This window comes from Callorhinchus milii, unplaced genomic scaffold (genome assembly GCF_018977255.1).
Source record: "Callorhinchus milii isolate IMCB2004 unplaced genomic scaffold, IMCB_Cmil_1.0 Scaffold8, whole genome shotgun sequence".
Classification (NCBI taxonomy): domain Eukaryota; kingdom Metazoa; phylum Chordata; class Chondrichthyes; order Chimaeriformes; family Callorhinchidae; genus Callorhinchus; species Callorhinchus milii.
This window is the reverse complement of record NW_024704749.1, coordinates 2,070,591-2,084,183: the sequence shown is the minus strand read 5'-3', so window position 1 is coordinate 2,084,183 and position 13,593 is coordinate 2,070,591. Positions and strand designations below refer to the sequence as shown.

Below are 13,593 nucleotides of genomic sequence, written 5' to 3'. Positions count from 1 at the left end.
AACAAGTTTTGAAAGTGCAAACAGTACAGGCAACTTGTACAATAATTGCTGTGTGCAATTGGCTGCTGTGTTTCCCCCACAAAATACGCAGTCAATTCACTTTTCAGTATATTCTGTGAAGCGATTTGAGACGTTGCGAAGACGTGATAAGGCGCTGTATCATATGCCAGGATTTTTATTTTTATATTATTATTATAATAAGACATCTGTTTGGTTGATTGTCAAATTCTCGGTTAAGACATTTTCTTTAGTTTCTTTCTTAAAAGAAAGTTTTTGTAGCTATACAGTAAGGATAAACCTGTGAAAAAAAATCCCTGAAATCAATATATTGTATACAGAAAGCGGGTCAGTGTCTCACTCACCTTCTTGCTGCAGGAAGTGGATGAACAGCTCTGTGACTGTACCGCTCAGGGTTTGACTAGATGCACCAGTGACTGTATGGTAACTGCAGTTTCCAATCCCTGTACACAGAAACAACCAGTAACTAACACAATTCTGCACTCTCTGTGTTTCATGGGAGAATGACATGGTTTGCACTTCTTAGCTTCAGTTTGTAACCGAAAGTTTCTCCTTGTGCTAGGAAGTGTGCATGGCTGAGTCATCCGTTGAGCATTAAATGAAGCTCTGGGACGCTACCTCATGTGAAGGGCGCTATATAAATGCAAGCTGTTGTTGTACTTGAGACCTCTTTAGACATGAAACTGGCTTCTCTTGAGATGAAGGAAGGCCTTAACTACTTTATAATCAAAAGAATAAATAGCACTGTATGTAGAAGAGACAAAATTATGAAACCTCAACCAAAAAAAACTTAAAATCCACTAAAATATCTCGAATGTCAATTTCAACATTTTGTGCATCAGTTTAAAACAAAATTGGACAGGAACTTGCTGAACAGGTGGAATCAAAGCTGTACTTCTTTAAATGGGTTAAATTAATAGAACAAAAGAAGATGGGAGAACTTCATTTTAAAATGATTTCACCAATTACCTGACAACACGCTCATCTTCTGAGCAGCAGTAGTCAGTTTGCCTTCAGAACCTAAAGGAAAGAGAAAACTTGCAAGAAATTGACTTTCACCCAAACATGGTCACAAGTCAGTCACCCAAAATACCAAACGCTAACCATTTCTTGGCAACTGCCCTTTTACTGGTCCTTCCCATTGTCTGCAATCTACATAAATGCCTCCCATTTAATTACGATGATTACATTGGAAAATTGCATGGGCACCTCGACTGTCCACATGTCAAATTATCCATATCGTGCAGTTCAAAGTAAGTGCGTTTATGCCCCCTTTTTTTTAATGTGCATAGTCTTGGGTTAGAGAGGGAGGGAGAAGAGAGTGAAAGAGTCAGAGAGAAATGCTCACAGAGAAAGATAGAAATTTAGAGTTATAAATAATAATAATCCTTGCATTTGATATAGCGCTTTTCACGTCTTCTCGACGTCTCAAAGCGCTTCACAGAATATGCTGTAAAGTGAATTTACTGTATATTTGTGGGCAAAACGCGGCAGCCAATTGCGCACAGCAGCGTCCCACAAACAGTCGTGGATTGAAAAAGACCAATTTATTATTGCTTTATTTTGGAGGGATTATTATTAGGCGTGTTACACAGGGAGAGACACAGATAGAGAGAAAGCAAGAGGCAGCGAGAGTAGGTAGTTGGGAGAGTAAGAGAGTGAGAAAAAGTGAACGAAAGAGAAAGGCAAGGAGAAAGAGAGAGAGAGGGAAGGGCTAGCCTAGTGTACTCCGGTACGATAGTTAACAGTACAACCCTGATAAGAGGTTTTGTTAGTATTCCAACTAATTTGTGTTTTTCCCAGTTCTCGAACTGCAATGTGGCTGATCCCAACTAGTGTGGATGACACGCTGTCCACCGTATTATTTCACTTGCGACTGTATTAGAACTCTGTGGTAATAACACAGAGTCTTACAACATTAAATTAAATAAATTAGCACAAGGAAACATGCAGGGCTGTTTTAGAAACATTAGCTCTTCTTTCTTTCCAACATCGACATCCTTTCCAACGCTGTTTTGTTGGATTTCTCTTGTACCTAAACTCACCCCCAAGAACTGCGAAGAGGTGTCTGACAAGTGATTCAACTGCAGCTGGATCACTGCACTGGTGAGTCAGGTTGCGTACAGCCAAGGCTGCCTCATCCATCAGCTGGGTATTGTTGGACTTCAGCTGGCCTAGAAACAGAGAAAGTGACTGTGAATTTGGGAAACAATCAATAAAGGATGAATTCTAAAGAAAATTAACTCAACTGGAACAGAAACAAACATTCCTTTTAGTTCCAAACTCTCTGGTGCACATATCCTACACATATTTTTGGTTTACGGATTATACCTCAGTTGACTTGTGCGGTTAAGAATACCGATATCTGTAGGTTTCCACTTACTAGGACGGTCAGCAGAACACAAATCACTCCATGACATTGATTCACACTTACTTGCAAGGCCTTTGGAAATGTCCATTGCATACTGACTGAGGTCAAGGGTTACTGACGATAGCAGAAAGGAAATGGCTGCAAAAATAAACCAAGTAAGTAGTTGGCATCGCTTTCCTTAAATATAAATTCTAGTTCCAATGTAAGGACCATCAGTGTCAATATCATATACATCATCATTATATGATTATTATTATTATCACCATCATCATGAATAGGTGTGCACATTCCATCACAATAAAGTATATATAGGCCAAATGCATTCTGGATTTTATATATTTGGGCTGAACTGCAATAAAGGTGCATTTTTTTTTGTAACAGAGCATAAAAACTAAGCAAGTGACAGGAATGGAATTAATGATCCAAGTGTTAGGATTGTACTTACTCTCGATAACATTCTCAGGGCTGCGCAAGGTAGATTTGTTTAGAGTCGGGAGCAACAGATCCTTAAACTGCTGATGTGAAACATGACGGAGCAGCGGTTCACACCATTCCTGCAATCAACAAGATTAACAGCTGGTTGGAGCTCAACAACAACAAAACAACAATAAAATGACATTTATAGAGCGCCTTTCATGTCGGGAAGACGTCCCAAAGAGCTGAACAGTCAGGTGTCGGGGCCCGAGCATGGGGGAGGGGTTGTGTAGGGGTGAGGGAAGGCAGAAAGGTGGGAGGGAGACCAAAGGCACGGTCGAAGAGAAGGGTCGAGACCGACCTTGAAGGAGGCACGGGAGGAAGCGAGGGGACCGTGAGGGTCCGGATGTGGGGGAGGAAGGATAATTGGGGGTCGAACCTGACGCGTACGGGTTCAGAGAGTTTTAGGGGGAGGTCGGGTAGGTGGAGGAGGTGAGAACCTTGAGATTTTAGACGTTGACGAGAGCCAAAGCGTATGGCTTCCATCTTGTCAACGTTCAGCTGAAGGAAGTTTGTGCTCACCCAGGCCCTGAGGTCTGACAGGCAGCTGACAGAACATCAGGGCACTGGGGGTCGCAAAGAGAGATGGAAAAATAGAGTTGGGTGTCATCTGCATATATGTGGAAATGTACCCCATGTCTGCGGATCACATCCCCAAGAGGGAGCATGTAGATCAGAAAGAGGCGGGGGCCAAGGATGGATCCTTGGGGTACCCCACAGGTAACAACTGGGTGAGAGCGGGAGAAGTCGTTTGTGCAGATGTACTGCTGGTGGTTTGTGAGCAGGCCGGAGCCTGATGAATGGAGGGAGCGGGCAGGTTGGTAGGGAGTCAGCAGATCAGAGAGGTAGGAGGGGGCAAAGCCATGGATGGCCTTAAAGGTGAGGACGAGGATCTTGAACTCAATCCTCTGGGGGATGGGGAGCCAGTGGAGTCGGGCGAGGGTGGGAGTGATGTGGTCACGGAGTCTGGTGCGTGAGAGTACACGAGCTGCAGAGTTTTGGATGATCTGCAGCTTGCAAAGGGAAGAGTTGGGAAGGCCGATGAGGAGGGAGCTCCTGTAATCCTCCAGCGCCTTGGGACGTCCTCCTGACGTGAAAGGCGCTTTATAAATGGAATCTTGTTGTTGTTGTTGTAATCGAGCGTTGATGTGACAAATGCGTGGGTGAGGGTTTCGGCAGCCTGAGGGGTGAGGCAGTGGCGGAGTCTGGCAATGTTGCGGAGGTGGTGGTAGGCAGTGCCAGTCATGGCGCAATGTGGGGGAGAAAAGACAGTTCAGCGTCAAACAAGACACCCAGGTTCCTGCCTGGCTTAGTGAGGATGAGTGTGCAGCTGTGGAGGCTGATGCTGCCAGCGCCCGAGGTGTGGAGGGGCTGGCGTGAGCCAATCAGAAGGGCCTTGAATCAACACATTCTGCACTAAACTTACTACAACAACTTGCATTTACATAACGCCCTTCATGGGGGGTATTGTCCCGGAGCACTTAGCACACATTGCACGGTAAGTGCTTTATAGTTCTGTTATGGAAACGTGCACAAAGCACGTCCTTATAATGGCCTCAGTTTTATTCAAGAATCTGTGCGGTAAATAATGAAGAAAACTGTCTTGAGACAAACCTGAACAAGTTACAGTATCAATGGCTACTATGTCTACACTATGAACAGCAAATTCAGCAAAAAAAAACACATCTGAGAAAACCATGCACTCGGTCCTTTACTAAATAAATTCCTATAAGTCTTGAACTTGTGTTAAAACTGCAGAACTGCTCACCAGAAGGTGTTTCGGAGGCTTGGATTTGCTCATCAGGACAGCCTTCACGTAGATATCTAACAGTGCATCCTGCAAGACAAGGAGACAAATCAGAAATTTTCCAAATCAGATCAATGATCCAACTTGAAAATACATTCCAGATTTCAGCGTTCGAACCTTCAGTCTATTGAACACATCCAGCGCAAGCAGTCAGCCTGGCTCAGTCAGACGCGCTCTCAAATCGGAGTCAGAAGGTTGTGGGTTCAAGCTCCATGTCGGGACATGGAGCCCATAGCCTATGCTGTCACTCCAATGCAGTGGTGGGGGGTGCTGCACTGCTGGAGGTGCTGCCTTTTGGATGAGACATTAAACCGAGGTCCTGTCTACCTGTTCAGGTACACGCTAAAGAACCATGTCACTGTTTGAAAATTGAGGTAACTTGTCCTGGTGTCCTGGCCAACAATCCCCCATTAAACATTAGTTATTCACTTTATAGATGTGTGTGGGACACTGACGTGCACAATTGGCTGCCACGTAAGCAGTCCCTACGCTTTCCAGTACATTCTGCGAACAGCTTTCAGAAGTCCTCCTGATGTGAAATATGCTTCATGAAATGCAAGTATTATTATTATTATGTCACATCAATAATTGTCAAGGAGTTAAACAATTCCCATTCAGTGACAGGCTGCGTACAGTGACAACACCAGCATCTTCTTCCAGGAGAGGTTGTCTCATGGGAATGACCAACTCCAGTTTTCAGGAACAATATTTTTCTCACCAGATCCACCATTGGCTCTAAAAGAACCTCATCAGTATTGCAGAGCCGCTGTGTGAAAATAAGTGCCGCCCATTCCTAGTGAAGCTTTGACTTCAAGAAAGTTAAAGCTTCACTAATCAAAAAAGCTTTGTAATCAAAAAGGCGAATGGACTGTTGGCCTTTATCTCAAGAGGCCTGCAATACAAAGGGGAAGAAATGTTGCTTCAGCTGTATAGAGCGTTAGTCAGACCCCATCTGGAGACTGTGTTCAGTTTTGGGGTGCAGTGCAGTTTAACCAGAATGTTACCAGGCCTAAAAGGATTAAGTTATGAGGCTGAGGGGTGATTTTAGAAGGCTGAGGGGTGATTTAATTGAGGTGTTTAAGATGATAAAGGGATTTGATCGGGTAGATACAGAGAAGCTATTTCCTCTGGTGGTGGAATCCAAAACAAGTAAATTGATTGTCTTAAAATTGGAACCAGGCCATTTAAGAGAATCAGAAGCATTTTTTCACTCAAATGGGGGTAGAAATCTGGAATTCTCTCCCCCAAAAGGCTGTGGATGCTGTATCCATCCACACCTTCAAGAGTGAAGTTGATGATTGTTGGTAGGTCAGGATATTAAGGGATATGGGGAGAAAGCGGGAAATTGTAATTGAAAGGATTAGTTGAGGTACAGATCAGCCGTAATCTAACTAAATGGCGGAACAGGCTCGAAGGGCTGAATGGACCCCTCCTAAGAGGCAGGATCCAAATGCACGAGTGAGTACACCTGTCATTTAAAGATGCTTCAACAGATCCAGGTTTTAGTAATCCAACACCCACATTGATATCCCATTCTCTGGGATGTCCTCTCACTTCATTAGTAGAAGCTCATCCTGTCTTATCTAGTGTCACATCTTCAGAGGCATCTAGCACTCCTCCTCTGCTAAACAAAACTGAAACGCAAAGTCCAGGCAGCACTGTTACCAGCATAACAGAACACACACACCTTATGCTTGTTGATGGTGGCAATGTCCTTCTGTTCTGAACAGAACTGTAGTAGCACTCCCAACATCCCTAGATATAAGAGGTTTGTTTCTAGGTCCATCACTGTGACGAGGTACTGCTCTGCCAGGCCTGGGTTCTGAAGAAACGAGCAGAAGACAAACAAAGTAAAAATGTTGTCGATAACAAGCTTGTGCGAGTCCTGATACCAGCAAATGGAGCTTTGCTCGTCCATAAAACACACAGTCAATCCACTTTACAGTCAATTCTGTGAAGCGCTTTGAGACGTCTTGAAGACGTGATAAGGCGCTACATCAAATACAAGGAATATTATTATTTTGCTGAGATGCAGAACTTCATCGGGGTTTCTCTGGAAGGCGGCCATTCAATGGAAATTAGATGAGTTAATGTTTTAAGGTCATTCATTTGGACATTACTGCTGTTGAAGTAATGCTGCACTCACCACTCACCACCACATTCAGTGCCACCTTGAGATACTAAACACACAGGTCTGTAATAAATAACAATAATCCTTGTATTTGATATACAACAACAACATTTCATTTATAGAGCGCCTTTCACTTCGGGAGGACGTCCCAAGGCGCTGGACAGTTGGGTCAGGACCCGAGCAAGGGGGAAAATGGTGAGGAGAGGGAAGGGAGGGAGCGAGGAGGGGGTAGAGAGTCGAGAGGGGAGCTGAAGGCACGGTCAAAAAGAAAGTTCTTGAGACCGGCCTTGAAGGAGGAAAGGGAGGAAGCGGCGAAGCGTCTTATCACATCTTCAAGATGTCTCAAAGTGCTTCACAGGATACACTGTAAAGTAAATTGATTGTATATTTTGTGGGCGAAACGCGGCAGCCAAATGCGAACAGCAGTGTCCCACAAACAGTCGTGGATTGAATTAACAAATTATTATTTTTTGAAGGAATTATTACCCCCCGGAAAAGCAAGTCACCAATCGATTACCAACCAGATTCCTACATACTGCCAGGTAAACAGAGGCGTGTGGAGCAAGGAAACTGTTATATGCGACAAGTATCAAGAATTGCCTGGATCCATCTAAAGTCTGTGGGAACACATTCTATGCCAAAGTAAACTCTCTACACAATAGAGGTATGACCAGGTAGTCAATCCTTGGAGAGATTATAACCAAAACAGCGTAACAAGAGCTAGTGGAGCTCCTACATTTCTGCAACGAACATAAGACCTGCTATGGGTCATAGCCAACCATCAAACCCAAACCTGGACAGAAAACCAACAGCAAAACCTTACACACAACAACTTGCATTTATATAGCACCCTTCACGCGGGGTAACGTCCCAGAGTGCTTAACAGTGACACAGTCTGACCCCGAGCCAGGGGGAGAGGGAGGGGGTAGGTGACCATAAGCACGATCAAAAAGGAAGGTCTTTAGGCGGGTTTTGAAGGTTGGGTGGGAGAGTGCAAGGTGGAGAGTTTGAGGGAGAGAATTCCACAGTTTTGTTGCCTTGTGACTGAAGACACCTCACAAACGACAAGCCTCGATGCATCAATCCTTACTACTCAGGAGTAAGCAGTTAGGCATTATCACCAGGTTTGCTGGAGCATACATCAGGCTAGTTTTACTAACGCTTTATTCAAGGCTTACAAGCAGTCTGTTGTTCAGGAACAAGTCTGGGAAATGCTCCATAGAATCAAGAGGCAGGCGTCCAATTTACAAGACCATCCCATCCACTGTCCGTTAAATACCTCCTTCCCCAACCACGCTCAGCTCTCAACCTTACCTCGTTCCACAGGCGTTTCACTTTCTTTAGGACCCCACGTACAGCGGTCTTTTTGCAGCCACCCAGGACCTCTGCTAAAAGTAGGCACTGCAGCTCCACCTGTGAAGAATGATCACAAAGGTTGACACGAACCCTCCAATGGTTCCATCAGCACCATTGCGCAACTCGTCACAAACTGCACCGTTGCCCTCAATAGAATTCCAGATCTCAGGTTCCCACACGCTCAGTAACACGCTGTCAATTTTAAGTGAATGTCTGTGCTTAATAATTGTTAGTGGGCCGATTGCTCCCAGATGTACCCGATTCTAGAATAGATTTCTCACCGCCTAGCTGAATGGTTTGAACATCGCTCAGGAGCAGGTCAATTAAACAACATGCAGCAAATAGCCACACCATTCAGACCACTTACCAATCGCATCCACATCTCGCCGGCTCGTTTTTCAGGCACTGCGAAGACAGTCTTGACCAGCAGCAATGTCCAGCCGAGAGCCAGGGTAGCCGCTGACCCACTGCTCTTACTGTCGGCGAAAGAGAAAGAGCTCAAGTGAGTGGCTGTGTCATTCTAGCTACTCAAACAATGACCGAGAAAACAACTGCAGTGGAAGCCAATAGATCCGGGTCTCCTCTCATTCTACTTCCTATCAGTATTTGATGGGGAACATTTCAACATTTCAATATTTTTGCAAAATGGATAAAGACGACTATATTCTGTCAAGATGATTTGGCAGGTTTTGCAGATGGCAAAGTCCACTCAAAGTTTGTGGCAGATTTCAGGGAAAAGGACACAGTGTCAAATATTAATACAACAAATGAAAAGCTCCACCTGTTCACATGTAACACACACACACACACATATCCATGACTTTCTCAATTTCATTCTCAGCTTGAGAGCAATCTTCAAAACCACTCCTCACTCTGTCCTCTCAGCCACAGCTACTGCCTCAGCCCTTCCACACTGTCCTCTCCCTGCTGATCCCTCACCAACAACAGTGATCTCGGAAACATTACAATCAAGATGCAGATAATCAAGGTCTCACTGTGTTCGTCTAGAGTTTTCTCTCCTCTTCCTGTGGGGAGCTGCTTGTTTTCCACTTCACAACCGTGAACTGGAAACCAGCTCACCAGGTGGTCAGTTGCTGGCACGGATTGCATAGTAATCATTTTGTTGTGTGGAATATTGGAGCACTCCTGTCTAACACCGCATGGAAGCAAAACTGCGATGAATAAAAGCCATCGTATTACAAGTCTGTGGCTTCATTTGAGCCATTCTCACACTCGTTTTCAAATGACTTCAAGCTCTGGTATCTCCCTACCTCTCCGACCTGCTTACTCCCCAAACCACAACCCACTGCTTCCGCTTGAATGGCTCTGGCCTCCTGCAAGTCCGTCGTGCTCTCCATTCCACCATTGGTGGCCGCCCTTTCAGCCACTATGCCCCGAAACTCTGGAACACTGTTCCTTTATCCCTCTGCCTTGCCCGTCCCTTCCCCATCTTTAGGTCGCGCCTGAAGACCTTCCTATTCAGTCTCCTCCCCACTCCCCCTGGCTTGGCCACTGTCAAACGCTCTGGGACGCTGCCCTGTTGAGGGGTGCTATATTGTTTTTGTTGTTCTGTCCTTTGCCTACCTTGGAATGGCATTCTTACAGATGATTCCCGAGGACTGTAGACACTGCAATAGATGTTTGGTGGTTGCCTCTGGGTGACTCTCAGCCAGTTGCTGAATGACAGACTGCAGGGCTCTCCGGGACTTTGCATCCCTGTCAAACAATGTCAAATCTTTAAATCTGGTGCAGAAGAGAACTAATCCCATCATTTTCCATCAATTTAACTGCAAAATAAAAGGTTGTTAGTGCAGGCTCTATCAGGTTGACATACTTGCCCTTGCACTGTTTTCTATACTCAATAATAAAAACAAATCTTTACATTTGCCTTTCACGTCAGGAAATGTCTAAAAACACTACATGTAAAGATAAATGCAAAGTGTAGTGGCTGTGTATTTTATAGGACAAAATATGGGTCACAGTAACCAGGAAAAGATTGGTGCAATGGGATTCTCATTTAACACTGGGATTGAAGTGAACTCCTCTATCTATCCTCCCTCCCCCTCCCTGACTCTATCTGCCATTCTTTACAATACCTCTATCTCTAGTCCTAAACTGTATAATGTAAAAATATAAAGACATACCTCCACAATAAAGACACATTCTTTGTTTGCATATGTAAGATTGTGCTCTAGATGGTCAGAAACCTTGTATATATGCAACCCTAGAATTTTGGGCAATATTTCACAGGCCCTATCGAACCTCCGGATCAGATCAAGGGCCATGTGGATAAATAGCTGGTGAATAAGCAGTGTTGTACTGTGTTGGCACATGTCACCTTGGTAAGCACAAACAGTGCACCCAAAACAAGTGCAGCAAAAACATTTGTTTTTTTTTCATTTTTCTTCATTTGAACACCACACGAAATGAGGGAATGACTACATGAAAGGTGCAGTATAAGTGCAAGTTTAGGAGCACCCTTATACGATGTTTGTTCCAGACATGCGGGAACAGACTGCAGTACTGAATAATACAACCAATGAAAACCTACATATTCAGCAAGTCTATCTCATATCTCCCTCAATTGCTTGGCAGATTTGGGGGTAGTGTCCACTTTGGCCAAGCAGCCCTTAATACTTGAAAATATCACTTGATCGAAAATTACTGTGACTAACCTGTATCGATGTAGTGTCAGGCATAAGAGTTTGCACAAGCCTTTCACAGCAGAGTCTGGCAGATCTGAAAGGGCAGCAGACAAGCAGGTATCACAAAGTGACGAAGCACGCTGCAAAACCAACAGCAGAGTAACACGCAAGCCATACAGCAACACTGAGTACTGAACCATATTTACTACATAAAAGACTATTGATTAAAGTAAGGTTAAGTACTTTTGGTAGAATTCTCTAAAATAAACGTATCTTCCAGAAATGTTTAGGATAGGAACATCACTTAACTGGGATGAAAGTCTAAGAAGTGCTCGTGTGTTTTACACCTTGAACTCAGCCCCAAATCATCTTATCCCATAAAATGGTGAGGGAGAAAAAGAATGATTATGTAAATATAATAAGACTCAGTAAGGGAAGTGGAGGACTGTGAAATGAATGGCACCTCAAGCTTTCTCACCCTTCATTTTTAAGTGACTGTTGAGCATGACGTTTCACTGAAAGTCAGTAACATTGCTTTCCCCAAAGCTACTGAGTGAAATAAGTGTCATGGGAGACCATGTCCTATGTAATACCAGGTTTCTACTCCAGATCCACACAAATTATGGTCCACTGTCTACCAACTAAATGATCCACTACTGCTTGAAATTGTCTACAAAATAACACACCTTTTTCTTTGACACAGCTGCCCAATTCTGACATGATCTGCCATCTCTCCTTCACACTAGATGTAGTCACCTTGGCAGCAAACCTCTTCAGGGTATCTGACATCTGTGAATCAAACATCGTACTGTCATTAGTCATCTTTCTCATTAAAGCATTCAGTCCATATGCACCCACAAAACTATCCCAGCACAGACCAGCAAATTCTCATCAGCTGCAGGCAGAAGTATTAAGGACCAACTGGCTCCAGTATGAGCCACAAAGGAACATTTTAATCCTTAACATTTTGATCTTTAAAGCTTCTTTAATGCTCATTAGTTATGATAATAATCCTTGCATTTGATACAGCAACTTATCACCTTGTTGACTAGGCTCAAAGGGCTTCACAGGTTATACTGTGAAGTGGATTGACTGTGTATTTATACAGCAGATAGAAAGTGACACTACTTCTCGGCCACCCGCCACCCGCCTGCCTGAGATGATGTCCTGAAATCCAATGTTACTTTTAACTCTCTTTACCACAAGTGACTCTCATTGTCCAAGACTATGAATGAGATAGTAAAAGATCAGTTCAGATTTTCCAATCTGCTTTTCTTTCCAGCATAAACTGGTTCTGAAAATTAATTGTTTTGGAAGAAGTCACAGAATTTCGCAGACCCTGTGGCAGTACGGAGACAGCACTCAGCCATTTCAAATGCCCCTACCTGATCTCTGAGGCCACAAAGGACATTGGTATGTAATATAGCATAAGAATAAAATCTCTGGCCAATGTGAGCAGCTGTGAAATCCTTCCTTTGCATTGCAGCTTCAGAGAAGTGTGCTTTAGGAAATAGCAACACCTTTCTGGTTACCTTCCTGCACTCCCGCCAGAGGTGAAGGCACCACTGACTCTAGCACTGGAAGGTAACAAGGAAAATTAATGCTCAATAAGTCTTGAAACTTGCTCTTCACCTTTCTCTCTCACCCCCCAAAAAGAATGAATATATTGTCTAAAAAGTTTCACCATGATGAAAAACCTTACTCATCCCCAAAATAAAAATGATACAGTATTAAGACACAGAGGTAACATATTACGCCATAGTATTTCAATAACATGGCCAGATAATAAACCAAATTGATATTGCACAGAATTAAAACATTACTACTTCAACTTTAAAGGACATTTGATGCTCTAGAGCTGAGCTCTCAAATTCCACTATTTTGTGTTTTATAAACAGACTGAAAACATCATTCTATGATACTTTAGACACGATGGGCCAAATGGCTTCTTCTGTGCCGTAAATTTCTATCAGCCCGATTCCATTTCCCAATCCTACACAGTATTCTAATGCAGCCACGTAATTCTTTAATCTCATTTTTATGGAATGTCAAACAAAAGTTCTTCTGGAATGCTCCTTTTTTCTGTGATAGAATAACAGAATAAGTACTCGACTTAAACCTATTTTTTGTCCCTGTGCTTCAACATTTCACCCTTTCATTTTAACTTTCAAGAGTTAACTCTTAATAATAATAATAAGCCTTGCATTTGATACAGCGCTTCATCATGCTTTTGATGATAATCCTGGCATCTCAAAGTGCTTTGCTACATAAAGCCATTAAAGTTCCAAGTGCTCCGGGACATTACCCCGCATGAAGGACACTATATAAATACTAGTTTTTGTTGTAAGGTGAAAGCTTTAAATGTGATATGAAGCCTTATGACAAGGGAATAGATTGATCAAACAATGCAGTAATGTGCGTGCCTCTGCTCTCTTTCTTTCTGGGGTGTTTCCTTATCACGTCTTCGAGACGTCTCAAAACGCTTCACAGAATATTCTGTAAAATAAATTAACGGTATATTTTGTGGGTGCAACGCGGCAGCCAATTGCACACAGCAGTGTCCCACAGTCGTGGAATGAAGTGACCAAATTATTTATTATTTTGAAGGGATTATTACCCCCGGAAAAGCGATCCGCCAATTGTCTAACAGCTGGGCTTTTTTGTGTGGGCTTCTGTGTATTTCTCTCCGTCACAATCCCATGTCCATCTCTCTCCCCCAAAATATCTTATCATGTTTGTCTCTCTCTCAACCCCATGTCAAGCCTGTGGGTGTATGTGTGACTTTCCCCAT

At 43.5% G+C, this 13,593-nt stretch overlaps 1 protein-coding gene across 1 annotated transcript in view; it reads right to left on the bottom strand.

Moving 5' to 3' along the window:
• gcn1 (GCN1 activator of EIF2AK4) overlaps positions 1-13,593 on the bottom strand; it is a 63,243-nt gene that overhangs the window by 48,519 nt on the left and 1,131 nt on the right. The window contains 12 exon segments of the mRNA XM_007908730.2: positions 363-461; positions 988-1,038; positions 2,064-2,192; positions 2,453-2,527; positions 2,835-2,943; positions 4,632-4,700; positions 6,358-6,492; positions 8,116-8,214; positions 8,525-8,633; positions 9,742-9,873; positions 10,833-10,896; positions 11,489-11,591. Coding sequence (XP_007906921.2) covers positions 363-461; positions 988-1,038; positions 2,064-2,192; positions 2,453-2,527; positions 2,835-2,943; positions 4,632-4,700; positions 6,358-6,492; positions 8,116-8,214; positions 8,525-8,633; positions 9,742-9,873; positions 10,833-10,896; positions 11,489-11,591 — 1,174 coding nt within the window.